Source organism: Mytilus californianus, unplaced genomic scaffold (assembly GCF_021869535.1).
Source record: "Mytilus californianus isolate M0D057914Y unplaced genomic scaffold, xbMytCali1.0.p SCAF_5, whole genome shotgun sequence".
In the NCBI taxonomy this organism is placed as follows: Eukaryota; Metazoa; Mollusca; class Bivalvia; order Mytilida; family Mytilidae; genus Mytilus; species Mytilus californianus.
The window spans coordinates 47,902,499-47,920,833 of NW_026262701.1; the positions used below are offsets into that span (position 1 = coordinate 47,902,499).

At 31.8% G+C, this 18,335-nt stretch overlaps 1 protein-coding gene across 3 annotated transcripts; it reads right to left on the reverse strand.

The window, feature by feature from the left end:
• Positions 1 to 283: 283 nt before the first annotated feature.
• LOC127702368 (uncharacterized) lies at positions 284 to 17,850 on the reverse strand. 3 transcript variants are annotated; one of them, XM_052206526.1, is made up of 6 exons: positions 17,690 to 17,850; positions 9,518 to 9,558; positions 6,421 to 6,558; positions 5,708 to 5,888; positions 1,910 to 2,137; positions 284 to 1,215 (listed from the first exon to the last, which is right to left on the reverse strand). In XM_052206526.1, exons 1-6 carry the CDS (start codon positions 17,760 to 17,762, stop codon positions 1,118 to 1,120), a joined length of 759 nt encoding a protein of 252 aa, XP_052062486.1. In that variant the 5' UTR covers positions 17,763 to 17,850; the 3' UTR covers positions 284 to 1,117. The 3 variants fall into 3 exon arrangements, with proteins under 3 accessions (XP_052062486.1, XP_052062487.1, XP_052062488.1); XM_052206527.1 differs by lacking the exon at positions 17,690 to 17,850 and adding an exon at positions 11,873 to 12,080; XM_052206528.1 differs by lacking the exon at positions 17,690 to 17,850 and adding an exon at positions 11,327 to 11,351.
• Positions 17,851 to 18,335: the final 485 nt, after the last annotated feature.

Below are 18,335 nucleotides of genomic sequence, written 5' to 3' on the forward strand. Positions count from 1 at the left end.
ACAATCTTTCCATTGAATCTATTGCGTTTTCTGAGGAAAAGAATAGAGAGTCTAGTCTACATGAACCGTTCATAACAATTATAACTGGGGCTATAATTACGTGTTTTAATTGAAAATATTAAGACGGGTGTGCTAGAAAGTTGTTTCAAGAGGCAACAATTTGCACTGGGAAAATCAATGTTTGTTTTATATATGTATCGTTTCAATACAAAAGTCATAAGGACATCAAAGCGGCAATGGGTTAAACTGAACTAGACAATGAACAGAAATCTAACAAAAATAATAGTATTACAAAGATTTATTCTCTACATCTACATAATAATTGTCTCGTACATAAAAAATAACAATAATAAGAAACTGTTCTGGACAAAAAATAAATGTAAGCAACTTCCAAAATATATATGTATATTGCAATACGCTAACAAATATCACAGTTTTTTTTCTGTCATATATAAAGAAAAATCATAGAGCAAGTATTTTTTTTTTTAAACTTTTCAAAAGCAAACATATTGGAAAAATCATGTTTACTAATCTTATATTGCGACCATACTGTTTATACATTGAGGACACATGCATTTGTGTATGTTATTGGTTTGTGCTTCTGTTTCAGATACAAAAAATTCACATAAGTAAAACCCAAACACCATATCAAGTTACTGCAAACAATGAATCAATGATAAATTTCAAAATAAATTTTGAAAGATGCAAATGGCCTATTTGGCATTGCAAAATTTAAACATTTATTTAATTTGGAAATGTCTTACTCACTATGGGGACAGTGATAATATCAGTTTTGTGTTGTTGTTTTTTCTGAAGTTTGAAAATGGACTTATCTAACGAAAGAAGTATTGCAAAAAAAATATTTAAACAACGACTTATTATAGTTATACAACTCCAATGATGTGGTTAAAATTAAATCTATGCTAATATAGCTTTATCATAGGAGTTGTGTTTCTTGTTGATATCAGTGAAAATACGAACAATTCAAGCGTTTGAGGGACGGAAAGTTCTAGAAAACGTTTAAACGCTATGGTCTATGTTTCTCTTCCGGTAGAAAGTTTGGTTAATGAGGTAAGTTACTATACAGAAATGCAAGAAAAATAAGACTGTTATTACACTACTCCTTTGGTGGCTTCAGATCAGGGTCCAATGTAAACACTATGTTTTCTGTCCTACAGGCTGATTGTCTGTATTCTTTCAAAGAACCGTACTGATCTGTGAAGTAAAAAATAAATGTTTTGATATTCAATCTTATTCAACACTGGCCGGGGTAATGTCACTTGGTACTTTTCTCATTTTGTATACACATTGTAAGAATATATAGTGAATATGTTGAAAGAATTAATATTTATCACAAACGGAATGTTTTATACACAGTGAACTTTAGCAAATATTTTCAAACATTAATTTTGTTTGATTACTTTAGGAAATACTTTCTAAATTTGGTTTGTTAACATTGTATTTTATTTGATATGTTATACATTATTTGTGTTTTCTTACTGATGTTTTTTTATTCTTAAATAACTTCAAAATAGTGTGCATTATTTTCATATATATGGGGTTTAGTGGTCTATGCAGTAGTGCAGGTCTTCATCTTTTTGTGGAATTGCAAAACTGTTAGGGTGCAATCGGTTACCTAGTATAGTACAGTTTTTCCAGCTACTTGCCCAAATTATCATCTGGTTTACCATGTTGAGCACCCCAGTTTCCCGTCTAATAAAGTTAATCACCATTAATTTGAAATAAATGATTTCAACTCTACCAATAATCAGTGTTGGTCCGTACCCTCTATTCATGCAAGTCCATCCCCTCTATTCATGCAAGACCATCCCAAGTTTTATTGGAATTAGAACATGTATTTGTTTACAAATTAAAAGCAGCACGTCTAATAAAAATTGATGATAAATACCTGAGTAATATAATGCGTCCACATTTGCTGGAGAATCAAAAGCATTCAATACACAGTAACTTCCCCTTTTAAACCAACCATTTCTAAAACCATCGATTTCATAAGAAGCCACGACGCCATGTTTTACATGAAAACTGTCCAGTATTGGGGTAACTTTGTCTACATATCGGTCCTGGAACTGTGCATCCATAAAATCAGACAACTCTATAAGTTGGAAAGTTAAGTGACCTGGAAAATAATAAATATACGTGTACGAATCTTAGTATGTGCAAATAGGTGAGAAATGGGCCGAGACTAACATTTATAATATAGTACCAACTATTTCCCGTTTATTTCTATGTAAATTAGTAATTATATTTGTCAATCTAAGATGGAGGGCCTTTCCGAATCGATATAAAATCATATTGTACTTCAGGAAAATATTTTGTAAATTAACTTTTTTTTACGTATTTCAAGCTCTAGGTAGGTTTCGGAACAAGCGATAAAACGATATAGCATATTTAAACAAAAAAATCAACAGAACAACAATATGGAACAAGAGATACAACCGCTTTTGTGTCAAAAAGAATTTAAACAGTTGAGCAATGAGTCCGTCACCAAACGTGAAATTACACTGCAATGGGGTATTGTATCTTATATGAAGTAGCCAGCCATTCTGAAATATTTTAAAAATCAAATTACATGGGGAAAAATTCGTAAGGGTTCCGCGGAACCCAGTGTCTCGCCTACTTTTGCTGTTAATCGCAGGCTCAACAAAAATGAGATGAGGAAAAAATTTAATAAAAATATTCCTCTCAATACAATTTGTTTATTGTAAAAAGCTTCTGTCCAAGTTTGGTAAAAATCCAGGATAGTTTATGAATCTAATAAATGTTTTGAAAAATTTAACTGCAGACTGTATGTAATGTTAACTCGAAGAAAAACTAAGTCCATTTATAAGTAAAATATGGATAAACAAGAACAAAATTTTAATAAAAATTTCCTTCTAGATACTAGCTTTTGATCATAAACAAACTTCTGTCCATGTTTGGTACAAATCCAGGAGAGTTTAAGAAAGTTATTAAAATTTTAAAAACTTTAACCACAGAGTGAATGTAATGTTTCCTGGCAGAAAAATTAAGTCCATTTATAAGTAAAATACGGAAAAACAGGATTTGTTTTTTTAAATTTACTTCTGGATACTATCTTATGATCATAAACAAGCTTCTGTCCAAGTTTGGTAGAAATCCAGGATAGTTTGAGAAAGTTATTAAAATTTTAAAAACTTTAACCACAGAGTGAATGTAATGTTTCCTGGCAGAAAAATTAAGTCCATTTATAAGTAAAATACGGAAAAACAGGATTTTTTTCTATAATTTACTTCTGGATACTATCTTATGATCATAAACAAGCTTCTGTCCAAGTTTGGTAGAAATCCAGGATAGTTTAAAAAAGTTATTAAAATTTCAAAAACTTTAACCACAGAGTGAATTTTTGTGGACGCCGCCGCCGCCGACGACGACGACGACGCCAACGCCGACGCCGACGGAATGTAGGATCGCTATGTCTCGCTTTTTCGACAAAAGTCGAAGGCTCGACAAAAATCAATGTTTTAAAATTTCCATAATATTTAAATTTTTTGTTCTCATAATTGACATTTTTTGGTTCTCAAGATTACTCAATTGAATTGCTTTATATTTTTCATGTCTGGGCCTTTTATAACCGACTATACGGTATGGGTTTTTTCTCATTGTTGAAGGCCGTACGATTGCCTATAATTGCTTACATCCACTTCACTTGAATTTTTGTGGATAGTTGTCTCATTGGTAATCATATTTCTTGCACTGTAGATATATCGAGACATGCTGATCCTCGCAATATGTTAACCATATTGCACTCGACAGCTTTATACCTCTAGGGATAATAAGTTTCAATTTTGTACACACTCGTATGTTGATCGAAGGGGTCATAAATTTTGTTTTTTATGGATAATTGCCAGCCTTGAATTAGTGCAAAATGTCCGAGAGACATCTTGCAACAAGACAAATGCAATCAAAAATATATCTATTGTCATTAAAATTCATTAAATTCCCGTCGAATGGAACATGCAATCAAATAAAATAAGTTCTACATGGCCCCTGAAAATGGTATGGTGTGTAAGAATTCAACATGTACAACGATCATCAACATATTTACATTATATTCTATACATTGTAAATCAGGCATGGGGTAATGCAAATTTGTAATTGTAATGCATGGTAATGCATTACATTTTTCCAAGTAATTGCATGTAATGTGTAATGCAGCAATTTGTGAATTACATGTAATTGTAATATAATGCATTACTTTAGCAAAAAGTTGTATAATTTCATGCATTACATGTCATTACATGTCATTACTTTTTTCACATACTACATCTTTAACATATTGTTGGAGTTTTAACTAAACCAAATTTAAGATTTCTTGATTAACTAAGAATATGTTAATCATTAGAATATATTCTGTATTTCATCTTATTTCATACATTTTCCTGCATAAAAAGATTGATATTTGAAAAGCATAACTGTATTGTTGTCATAAGATCAAAGAATATCTTGTCTTGCTTAAATAAAAGATAATTAAACTTTGTTATAAAACACTAATTAGTTTGTTTTACAATCAATATTTTCACCATTTAGACAATCGTTCATTAATTAAGGTCTATGTTTATTTTATAATTAAGGAAGTAATTCACAGTAATTAAATATTTCGTATAAAATTAAAAGAAAACAACAAAAAGTATATTTATAAAAGTCGAGTCAACATTAAGTTAAAATAATTAAAATTGTAAAAGTCGAGTTAAATAGACTTTTACATGTATACTTATATTCAATTCATGGAACAATTACTGCATATGCTAGAATCTTTTGTGATTTCTAGTTGTTTTTCAAAATGTTTAATTTTTCTATTCACTTAATAAAATTTTCAAATGTAATGTGTAATTCAAGGCATTACTTGGCAAAAGTAATTGTAATATAATGCATTACTTTGATAAATGCATGTAATTGTAATTGTAATATAATGCATGGTTTGGTCAAAGTAATTGTAATATAATGCATGGTTTGGTCAAAGCAATTGTAATATAATGCATTACATTGCAATGTAATTCGCCCCATGCCTGTTGTAAATGAACCAATAAAAGAAGTCCCCCGCCATGTGAACGACAATATTAACACCGACAAAGGAGATTTACAAGTATATAAATTAACAATCTTGTCGAATAAAAAATAATGTATAATATAGATTATATGAACTGAAGTCGAATTCAAATATCATTTTTAAAACGACATGGTTCATTTAACATTTGGCCTTCCTTGATACTCGAAACGAAGGCTTTTTCTCATTACAATCAGTTATTGCATACAATAGAATCAGTCTCGTAAATTTAGACTTGTAAGCAATAAATATTGCTGAAAATTGATCGATGTATCAGGTAATTCCGATTTCTGCTGGGTACTGGTATGACACACCTAGAATTCTCAAAAGAGGATAGTCAAAGTGAAAAAGTATACATGATTTTAACAAGCAACAAAGCAGTTTGCTTACTAGTAAAAAATGTTTTAAATTTACATGTTTACTGGTTTAAATGTTGCTAAAACTATGTATTTGCCATGTATCCTTTAGTGGATTTTCCCATACCCAAAAATTGACATGTATTTAATATTGGAGGGGTGACATCCATCAATTAATCAACCAACCTTTCAACGACCAGTTCAACTTATTTATGTGATAGAACTAAAAAAAATGAAAATGAATATCAATATATATGGCAGTGCTTACTTTTTGGAGGCTTATATTTCAATGGTGCAATTATAATCTCTAAACTTGATGATGGTAAAGGCCACTCTTTATCCCGAAATTTCCTGTCACTGTTAAGCCACCGTTCAGCACATTCTTTGTTAACAAATTGCATCAATAATACTCCTTGATTACATGGCCAATTTCCTTCGTATATTGTCACCTGCAATGGATAGAGGTATATAATTACTCAACTAACACTAGTCATTTTTTACATTCAAAGATCTTCCAAATGTAGAGGCAGAAAAAACAGGAAAGTTGAATTACCTAAAGCAAATGTATATCATTAACAGGTATTGAACTACATGATTTGTCCATACACTAAAGTATCAACAGAAACTTTATTTTCTTTTCTTAGGATCTTTTAAAGACCGTCAATTTTGCTTGTATTTCATAAAAAAAAAATATGCATAGATTCTATTTCTTAAAACGATAACATGTTACGAGTATTTTAAACGTCTTCACCGGCTTGTATGATTGTTTTAAGAGATCAAACAATATATCCTTAATCATAACAACATGAGAATGTTTTCTTTCTTGTACATGTATTTAATTTGAAAAATACATTTCAAGTAAATTTAAAGGTCCTTCAATCCCCTATCTTTATCATTGTCGTCGCTTACTAAATGCTTCGTGTTTCACTTGTTTTACATAAACAAAAACTCTTGAAAATTAACATACTGTATTATACTCACCCCCGAAGCAAGTCCCAGAACTCTTCCATTATAATTTTCGATGACTTTCTTTTCTCTATAACAGGCAGTTCTCACCAGTTCACAAACCTCGTTCCTAAATCTCATCAGCACGTAAACTTCATCTTTTGCTTTTTCATACTAGTAAAATGATAATAATAAATTACTGGACTTAAAAATACGTGAAATTGCTATTGTTATTAAAACAAAAATGAAAGCTTTGGTGATTTTTGTTTTTAATCTACCACAAGAAGTGTAAGATATAGTACAACCTAGGTTTCAATAAACAAATAAACAGACAGAAAAACAAAAGTTTGCAAAAACTGATAATGATAAAAACAAAACAAAACAAAAAGACCAAATACCAAAAGAGGCATCAAGCAAAATATTTTTTTCGAATATTGGTACTGTTCTTATGACACACTTTTCAAAAAATAAATTTATCAAAATGATGTGTCAACTAGCTTGAGATTATTGACAGTATGAATGAATATATATATAAAGTGAAGACGGTATGTTGACCTATATATGTCTCCTGTTGTTGGGGTGCTGTCTTATTGACGTATACACCACATCTCCTTTTATACAAATGTACTGCAAAAGCAAAACTAATAGGTCAGGGAACTGTACCATTTGAAAGCAAAACAAAAAGGGCGGGAAATATATATTACTTAAAAGCAGAACTAATAGGTCGATGAACAGTGGACGAGAAAAAACAAATCTACCAGGATAAAAAAAAAACAGTCTCGATTGTCACATTCTGGAATTCGTACAGACACTTTCAGAGTAAAATGCATTTAACAATTGGCAATGGAAATTAATTTTGACTAAGAGGGAGTAGCTAAGCTGGTGGATAAGAATTGATTTATAAAAGTTTATGAATTTAATAGAAATAATTTTTTTAAAGTTTAACTTTTAAACGTTAAAAAGCACGTATAAAAAGTGAAACAATTTGGCTGAAAAGTGAGGAAAGGAAAACATATCAAGTGGCAAGCTTTCAGTCTTTGTTATCCTTTTTATGCTGCTAAAAGGTGTGATCATATGAATTATCTCATATAGCTTTCATGATGTGCATAGAAAGTATCGTGTATAAATTATTGACTATCGCGTGGTTTCAACGAGCTTTTATTACGATAAGAATTTCAGCATGAATAATTCATACCGTTGGTCCTTATTATAAATTCGTTATAGCTGCAGTATGTTTTGTTTTTATAAATATAGATAGAGTTTTGTGTCAGCTACCATGGAACTTAATTATACTGCGTAAGTGTAATTTTGAACTGTGTTATACCTAAGCAACGATTCCAATGATATGCCAGAAAGGTTATTGGAAGTGCAATTCAAAAGTGATCAGAAACAGTTTAATACACATGTCCATGTATATATTTGTTAGAAAAGAATTCCTGAAGCATAATGATTACACGATTTTAACAAACAACCTTGACATTTCAAATTGTCTTTGAATTTTATTTAAAGGAATATCCTTTGTTAACTGTAAATGATATGTAATTTGTATACTATTATTGAATACATATGTGTGTTAAGCAAATTTTAACATTGTAAGGGTGTCAATATGTGTCAAGAAGGGTTCAATTACATGATCAATGAGAACCCAACTTAATTATATGGTAGAATTTTTTAACTATTTGTAGAAAGAATTGTTATTGACATGACAATACTTTAGTGTATTGTATAATCAGTGTTCTCATAATAACAATATTTTGATAGGTACTTGACTTTTCACTGATGCAAGAATACGTTTAAATATGTTATATTGGTAAACCTTTACTAAATTTTCAGTCTTTCGATATGAAAATTAACAGAGGGGAGTTCGAAACACCTTTTGTTTCAAATACGTAAGATGCTGAATGTTTTTTTTTGTTCAAACAAACCTTTGGAGTGTAGACGTACCATTTATCGTTGAATGGAGTGTGTTTATCGATAAAATCGGTTAACTAAACCCACCCCCAATTAGGTGTAGTCAATATACTTGAACCATACCCAATCCAACCGTTTTATCGATTACCATAATGATATATTACCTGGTGCTTAATTATGCTTAATTATACGTTGAGAGACTTTGAAGATTGTAAACTGACTGGTTAAAAAATATTTCCTTAAATTTAAAGGGTAACTATTTCATGCCTATTTGGGATGAAAACAAGTTAATAAAATATCAATTAATATTGTACTAAATGTGTGTAGATCAAGAGAAACTCAGTGAGCTTGTCTGCCACTTGAAAACAAGAATGTAACGGATGAGGTCAGAAAATTACTGCTACAACAGGTCATATTCCTGTTCCCAAATTGAGCTGTTGGTCAGATTACTGATTTGGAGTCGTACGTTGGGTGATCGGCCGGACGGGCGTGTGGCCTGTTTTGTTCAACCAGGCGGCCCTTCGTTGTTTCCTTGCAATAACTTGCTAACTGTTCAACAATTTTCAAGTTTTAATCTGCTTTTTTTTCTGATGACAAAATGAGGTCTTTGCATATTGGCGTTCAGGAGTTATGGCCCTTTACTGCTTTAACAATGGCTCTAATAAATGTACTAAAAGCTAATTTGCTTTTATTTTGACATCTTCTTGTTTTAATGTTCTAAAAGCGTAGCACTCTGTCAACATCTGCCTTGGATTTTGACGTTCCCAGTCAAACTAGACGAGAAGGCATGTTGAATTTGTGAATCCGATATAGCCAAACGGACTTCTCCTCAGCAAGGATATTACTGTCGGGCTAAAAAGGTCCAAGAGATAATAACGACAAAAACAGTGGCGTTTGAAGCATTTCCACTAAACATTGTCATTGCTACAAAAACTATTTAAGGGATCTGCACATGACTTGTTACGACAAAAAAATGTGTGTTCTCATACATGTAATTTTGCCACTAAACATTCAGTTCCCTATAAAAAATTATGCAGCAGAGACAATCTTCTGACAAAGATAATTCTCTCTTGATAATAAGCTGGTATGCTAAATTACCATTTGGCATTACAGAGTGGTACAAATTGCAGGAAAAATTTGATTGTACAAAATTATTCATTTTACGGGGAAACGATAAATTCGCCATTCCTGTCATATTGATATACTAGTAGCATCCACTTACCTGCGACCCACAGCTTCCCTTTTTATCACCAGGCATTGCCCCTAAAATAAAACAGAACTATTTTATCATTATTTTGTATCATATGCGAAAGTTTCGATCACCAAAAAATTACGATTAAAGTAAAAGCAGACGGCTGAACCGCAATCTTTTAATTTATACAAAACAGAGCAGGAACGTATAACTTGATGACTGCCAGTTATTTGCCCTATATGGAAATAAATGATGATTCGGAAAAAAAGTACATTGAAAGTCGAAATACAATGTTCTATAATATAGAAAACAAAAGAGATTTTTGACAAATTTCCTCTGAATTTTACTTACAGAATTCGTTTTTGAAAATTGTGGAAATCTGTTTAAAAAGAAGGAAAATTCGTTTGATACCGATTTTCGTGTGCATGTCACGTGTTTCTGAATGACCTTCACTGTAGTACGCTAGAGGTCAGAACATGATAAAGTCTAAATTTTAAATCGGACGAAGGACATAAAACTTAAAGGACCTAAACGGAACAGCCAAAATCGACTATGATCAGTTTTTCCTGTGGGAGTACCACTGGACGTTAAGTAAGCAACAATTCATCAATCAATCATGTTGGAGCTGTAACTTAAGTTTAAGTACAATAACAGAATTTATGAACAGTAAATTTATTTCTAACATCATTCAAGTACCGAAGTATCTGCTAATGGGCTTTATAACCCTCATATATTTAAAACTTTAAATATTTTTCTACATTTTTAAATTTTATCAAGCCGTATATGCTTCTATAAAAGACATTTCTATGTGCCTAATTTTGTATGTTTTTGCTCAAATTTGGCATTAATGGACATCCAGACTTTTTTCCAGAGCCAAGACAATACACCATGTACATAGATACCTTGTGCAATATATAGAAATTTGTTTGGATTTGGTATGGAATGCCCTTTATACTCATTCCTTTTTAGATAAATCCTTAAATTTTGTCAAAATCATCGATAGTTGCCGTTTTGAGCAAGCAATGAGCATTTAATGATTTATAAGTTCAGACATATACATGACATTCATGTTGTCAGAAAATCAAATTAAACGTATGAAGCCGTATTAATACTGACGATGTGTGTAAATCAAAACGTTTTTGAAAAGAACATGTAAATACAGCAGAAATTGACCTTCCCTCTTTCAATATAAATATTTGAATAAAAGGATATGCAAAAGTTATACAATGTACGTTTTAACTCTTTAAATAGAAATAATTGAATAAAAGGATATGCGAGGTATACAATGTCAGTACGTCAACGATACTGCCACTCAGCAACAGGAAAACATGCAGATGCCTTTATTTTTAGGTTTTAGTGAAGCATACAGCGGAACGTAAATGAATTACTAGTATACACCGACTAAAGAACATAGATAAATGAACCGTTAGCGCTTTATTAAAATCTCCCATTAATTTAAACGGCAAATCTATATTATGCAAATTAAATTACCACTTTTCATTTCCAGTATATTTTTATTTGATTTATATTGAAGAAAAATGTTTGTGACAAATTGAATGTTTACACGTTAAACTTGAACTTAACTAATAATTGGTAAACACAGAATACTATATATTGAACGATTTGTTTAACCCTTAATGTTTATGAAATGTTACACGTATAAGTATTTTACCAAAGGGACAAGAAGAGGTTGACTTCACGAGTTTTTGCTTAAAGTCAATATGGATTTTGCTTACTCATTTCGACTCTGGTGGATAGTTGTCTCATTCGCAATCATGCCCGTCAACTCTCTATATTATATCAAAATATGCATGTATCATGCTCAAATTGAAATCCTACCTTTTTTTCTGCCCTACTCTATCACCCTCCTATAATAAAACCAGTGGTTATTTCATTCGTTCAGTTACCTTTATTCTAAGTCCTGTTATAAGTTTTGGGAAAAAAGAATGTGCTGTTGATTTTAAGGGGTATTATAATTAGACTTCTTTTAGACGTATCATAATCCGATTCTTTTATAAATTTATCCTACTACACACAGGTATACGTCTCAAAAGCTATATTTAAAATTCTTTTGAAATACCCCTTGGATTATAGAGTTACAAATCTGTGCCGTATCAGAAAAACACACGCTATACCTTAATCCAATCAAAATAGTAACGGCAATAGAGTAAATACCCGGACATAATTAGTACATCATTATCAAGTTCGTACATGATCAGGTTATATATTCATGACAACAAATCAGGAATCGATTTTTATGCAACTATGTCAATCGATGTTTTAAAATATTTCAACATTTCTTCTAACAATCTTATTTCGTTGCTAAGGTAAACTACTCGACAAAAAGAACCAACTAAGAAATTCAATGTATTTAAAAACACTTACCTTTTTAAAAATTATGACTGTTTGTAATAAAATGTTATTATGTTGCCGAACAGTAAATGAAAACAATAGTGAAATATGTCAATTTCACTGATTAACACCTTTAGAAATTGACACCACTTGAAGAAATGTACACCAAAACGTATCAATATCTATTAGTACGAGGAAGGATGTTTATCAACGACAACAGTAACGTCACCTGGTGGTAGGTTTATTGATTAACTTGTACCGCAGGTAAAATACAATTTGATCGAATTGACAGACCAGATTTTGCATCTCGATTTTAGGTTTAAATCACCGTTTAATATTTAACAAGTATGCCTTTCATAATGTTTGAAAGCTTACATGATCTTACATGATCGATTCCAATCGAATTATTTACTGAAGGCATTAAATCTACATAATAAATTAAGTAGACTGAAGTCTCGTAAATTAGAAATATTCAAAGGTCTATCAATGTAAGTAAAATTGTGCATTGAGGAGTAATATTTTCGAAACAAAATCGCATCTACATGATACAAAATCACAGAATATCTATACAGACAAAAAAACCGAAAGAACATAAAACAAAAGAAAGGAAATCTTTAACGCAACATGGATAGATAGGTCACACGTACAGTAAAGATATTAAAAAGGTTGAAATCAAATCCGAAAAACTTAGGACTTAGTGGGAAATATGAATATAAACAAAACGCATATACAAAGAGAAAAATACGTAATAGAAATAATAAAGATTAATAAACAAATAACGATGAAAAAAAATTGAGCATTGGAAAATAATCTCTAATTACAAAAAGGAAATCATATAATCCTGAAAAAAAGAAGAAAGAAGTCAAGAATGACAGAAATGAATCTAACATAGTGTTAGAAAAGAAAGCAAGAAATTTGAAAAAAAAATCGAAAAATGGAAAAGGAAAATGCAACTATAATTAACAGAGTGATGAAAAATCTGAATGGATATCGAAAAAATCTTACGTTTAGGAATATTTAAACAAAGCCCCCCCCAAAAAAACATGCGGGGGTGTTATTAACATAATGTATTTTTGTTGAACATTGATGTTACCTGAAAAAAATTTATAATAACACTTTGATCTGAATAATTATGATAATTAATGTTTTTTTCATAGAAGTGTTTTTGTTTTTCAACAGTTTTAAAATTATTGATAAAAAGATAATGACTATTCTCAGAGAAGTCAAATCAGAAAAAAATGATAATTAATGTATAACAAAAACGATTTACAGTTTAGATGATTGATTGATTGTTGTTTGCTTAAACGTCTAGTGCACTGGCAGAATCGCATGCTTGACGAAAACAAATTCATAATATTAAAACAAATAGGTTGATTCAGCAATGTGGGAAGACTGACATGAAAGGCGCTAAATTAAAAATGAAATGCAACAGTCCACTTAAGGGCCCTCAGAAAATTGTTATAGGGTTCTTTAAGGTGCGGAGTGCACTCTCAGAACAGGAGGATTTGGATTTCATGTTTAAATTCCAAATGTACATGATTGCGTATTTATACATCCCACTCAACCAAACAGACACCAACTAAGCATAGGTCTTAGTGCCATATTGGAGTAGTTTAAAAGGTAAAGATATTTCTATAAACCAGTAACACTAGATTTGATTACAACCCTCATCCAAAAAAAAAAAAACAAAACAAAACAAAATAAACCATTTCTTAATCTTTCAGAGTCATTCAATTAGCAGGGTGCAATATACACATCATTGTTCGACCCCTTCAAATTGCACACAAACGCACAAAAACGATTTCAATTTTCAAATACTCTCAAAAGTATGTTATTAAAGTATCGTGCCACGTTAGTTCATGAATTATAATGTCACTAACGTCCAAGAGAGAGGCGAAAGATACAAAAGGGACATTCAAACACATAGGTCAAAAATAAACTGACAATGTCATGGAAAAAAAAGAAAAAGAAAAAAAAAAAAAAAAACAGCAGTCTACAAAACACATCATAGAAAACTAAAGACTGAGTTACCATGGTTACATGAACCCCACCAAAGATATTACAGTTGCTATATTGAAAAGACGTAAACACTAACTTTGAAGTTCACGTTCTGCTTAATAAATTATGTCCTTTCACTGAATACTAATCCAAAGTTAAGTGACTATAATGATCACATATATCCCATTGCATTTGGTAAGTAAAGTATACTACAGATGCAGCTATTTCTGTTTTGCCCTAACATACACCAAGAAATGGATAGTGGGGGCCATTTATGAACAAAACGGTACAACACAAGAGATAACTTTAATTTTCCCTTTCTGGATTTTTGACTGTTATGCTAATCAGAGGCAAAAGATAGTAAAGGGATATTCAAACTCATAAGTCGAAAACAACGCCATGGCAAAATACGAAAAAACGACCAAAAGACAAGCAAGAGTATACAGAACACAATATAGAAAATTAATGACTGACCAACACGAACCCAACCAAAAACCAGGGTGATCTCAATTGTTCCATTTGTTGTAGTAAAACTCCCGTCTCCGTTTTATCTTATGACTAATCATCGGATTTTATGTCATGACGAAAACAACGGGTGTCACTAGTGGAGTTTGAACTGCTTATCAATTCGGAGAAGATTAGTAAATTCCATGTTTTTGTTGTAGTTCATGAGGCTTTTGCGTTTTGTGGTTATACACAAACTGGATTCGTATATTTCATATTCGGAAATGTCTTATGTTCAGAGAATTAGTATTGTGCATATATAAGTTGGTTTCTTAAGGTTAGACAGACAAGAACATCTTCCAGTTTGCCACCATAGGGTTGATTAGAGTATATGAATATGTTCAACTGACTATATCTCCTCCGACAGTAAACCCTGTTCTTAGTCCGCGACTGTTTAGATGTGCGGGATGTATAAACACACAACCAAGTCATCTTGAATTATATCTATGTTTTCAGCGCATTCTACGCTACCGATACGAAGTTGAATCATTGCAAAAACAATCGGGTAATTTCAAGGTAACAAATGTCAAGGGAAAATCCCCCTTAACCAAAACACCCTAATTTTTAAGCGGCTAGATTTCTTGTCTGTGATCTCAGTAGAACAATTTGCAAATCAACCAGAGTTGAAGGATATATGTTCTAGTCTAAAATTTGATCTATTTCCACTAAAAGGCAAACAAACAAACATTAAATCAAATTGATACACCTTAATTGTTCTTCAATTTGAATATTTGCTACTGGACGCTAAGTAAACATTTAATTCAAACTTAAAAAATAACATTAATAACTGCATATGAATTGGAGCATTTTGGACACAAACCACTTCATACAAAGCCTCATTACAAAATTCAAGATAAGCATTCTGTATTGGAAAAATGGCGCAAAATTCAACTAGAGGCCATCACAAAAAGTCATGAAGGGGGTGCCTTTCAAGTTCAACTTACTATTTTTTACCATGATCATGAATGCACAAATTTCTTTCATTTACGCGTTCTAGTAGTAGTGAAAATAATGCCAGGTTTCTTCCCCGAACTCCTTAGGATTCTAAAGTTAATCTGAGAGTCGAAACGGTGTTTGTACATATGAAACATGAGTGACTTCAAATTGTGTGTTGAATTAAGTTTTTTACTTTGAATTTCACTTTAAAGTTGTTTTTTTGTTGTTGAAAGTGACACACATAGTAGTGGTGAATGGGATGTCATGTTTCATTACCCAAATCCAAGGTTTTAAAGTAAGGGAACGAACAACTTTTGAAACTGACGCATAAACGGATAACATTTGATATTATTATACTTCACGTCAAAATGCCAGATTTTGATCGGTTAATACGAGAGAGACAATGTACTCTATCCCATGGAAAATACTCTATTACCCTTCACGGAGACGCTTGGTCAAGTGTGCGCTTCAATAAATACAGATGAGTGTTATCTACAAGACGACATAGTTTATTACTTTGAATTTGAAATTTAATAGACAGTTATAACAGAACATTCAGTATAATAAATTAAATAATACATATCTGGGAGGGTGATAGAGCAGATTGTTACCCCTCGAAAAGACATTTTCAACCTTGGCTTCGCCTAAGTTGACAATGTTTTCTCGGGGTAACAATCTGCTCTATCATCCTCTCAGCTGTGTGTTATTTATATACTGACCGGCAAGAACGGAGGAAGAAGCTGATTAAGTTAGCCAACAGGTCCTTATTTCAATCATGTTTTTGGATACCAAGTAAATGAGTCTTAAGGGCAAAAGTCAAAACTTCGAAGAAACAAATTCATAATAAAAAAAATAGGTTGATTCTGCAATGTGGATAGACTGACATAAAAGGCGCAAAAATTAGACTGCAACTGGATACGGGTTAAAATGTTGAAATGCAACAGTCAACTTAAGGGCTCTCAAAAAGATTTTGTAGGGTTCTTTAAGGTGCAGAGTGTGTGGTACTCTCAGAACAGGAGGATTCGGATTTTATATTGAAATTCCGAATGAATTTGACTGAGTATTTATACATCCCACTCAGCCAAACAGACGCCAATTAAGCATAGGTCTTATTGTCATATTGGAGTAGTTTAGGTAAAGATATTTCTATACACCAGTAACCCTAGATTTGGCTCCCAAACCCTCCCCCAAAAAACACAACAAAAAAAAACATTTCTTAATCTTTCAGAGTTATTCAGTTAGCAGGGGTAATATAGACATCATTGTTTGACCCCTTAAAATAACGGAAAACATTTAATACTGACGCACGAACGGACAGTGAAGCTGATTAATCGACGGGTCCTTACTTCAATCATGTATTTGGATACTAAATAAATGAGTCTAAAGGGCAAAAGTCAAAACTTCGAAGAAATGGAATGTAGAAAAGGCTTTATATACATTTTGTACGAAACAGTTGAATGTAAGAACAAGATTCATTGATAGTCATGCATTCCCCGGACAAATGGCCCGCCAGTGAAGGGGACTTTAAACAGTCGGAACCGCGTAAATTCCAAACAAAATAAACATAGTTAATCAACCTGGTTAGCATGTGCCATCAATGACATGCATCACCACTACTTACTGTCGTTACAAAATTATATTCAAGATCAAGTGCCACGACTGTGAACTGGCGTTGAATGTGTATAACAACTCGTGAAAAAGAAGTTGAAAATAGGAAAACTTAAATCATGACATAGATTCTAGTTATATAAGTCGCCTTTCTGTGTCAAAATAAGTACACAAAATGATATGATACAGATTGTTTTGTCTCGGTAGTTTTTTCTTAATGCCTTGACTATAAGAATATATATATGAGATGTAAGGACACGCTGAAATTATAGGATCGCTGAGTTAGACAACAACATCTATTTATCTGTAAGTGAAATTAAATGCGTTTCCTTCTCGCGGGGTTATGTGATCATTTTACAGATACATTGAGAGATTATATTTTATTTGAAAGCGATGAAAATATTATACCGATTCTTGACAACAGCCTACAATATTTATATTAAACCTATCTGACCTTAAAGATCCATGTTAAACTCCTATCGAGTATAAAATCATCAATGATCGATTTCCATAAAGTTATCTTTAAAAAATCAAATTAGACTAGAACCAAATATATATCTATAGAAGTTTCTTGCGTGCTACCGTAATATAATGTATTTAACTACTACAAACATCCAAATACTAATACACAAAAGGTAGTTAAAATTGGAATTTTAAACGTAAACTGAAGTTTTGTAAGCTGTGACAAAAAAAGCCTATTATTCCAATTTGAGTAAACAAAATGGTACAATGTATATCTATGCAGTTTTCAAGTGTTTGTTACAAACTTTAATATATCGAGCACAATAAATTACATATACTTACATTCTAAATTCAGTTTTTTGTCAATAATATAATCATTCACCAAGTCTGTAGTGGTCTCTTGAAAACTGTACATCTTCAGTCCATAGGATTGTCAATTGTCTTTATTTGATATATGCTGATCATTGGCAGGTAGGTAAGTAAGGATTTTTTTTTTGATAGCCGAAAATTTGTCACATGACCGGAACTATTACACAAAGTAGCTCGACCATAACCCCGGGAGACCATATAGTGCAAGAAAAATTACAAAAGCACTACCACAATATGACAAAGATTCAAAATGAAACGTGCATAGGCATTGAAAAAATAGGATACGGATAAGATACTCAATGTTGTGATCTTAAATAAATCACTGAGGAATGAGTCCCCACCCAAAAAAATAGTAGTACATATAAACCAAAACTATTCCCATCTCAAAGTATCTACAATGTCCAGGTTTGCACTTTATACATGAGCACGAGGGGTGCCACATGTGGAGCAGGATCTGCTTACCCTTCCGGAGCACCTGCGATCACCCCAGTTTTTTGGTGGGGTTCGTGTTGCTCAGTCTTTAGTTTTCCATGTTGTGTTTTGTATACTGTTGTTGGTCTTTTTTGTAAAAAAAAATCATGTAAACTAAATCAACTACAGACCCAACAAATTGTTTTTG

Excerpts from the sequence above, each read along its gene's own strand:
- LOC127702368 (XM_052206526.1), bottom strand. The coding sequence starts at position 17,762 with ATGTACAGTTTTCAAGAGACCACTACAGACTTGGTGAATGATTATATT. Across the intron at positions 9,559-17,689 it reads CAAAAAACTGAATTTAGAAT|GGGCAATGCCTGGTGATAAA; the intron begins GTAAGTATATGT and ends GTTTTATTTTAG. Across the intron at positions 5,889-6,420 it reads TTCTGGGACTTGCTTCGGGG|GTGACAATATACGAAGGAAA; the intron begins GTGAGTATAATA and ends TATCCATTGCAG.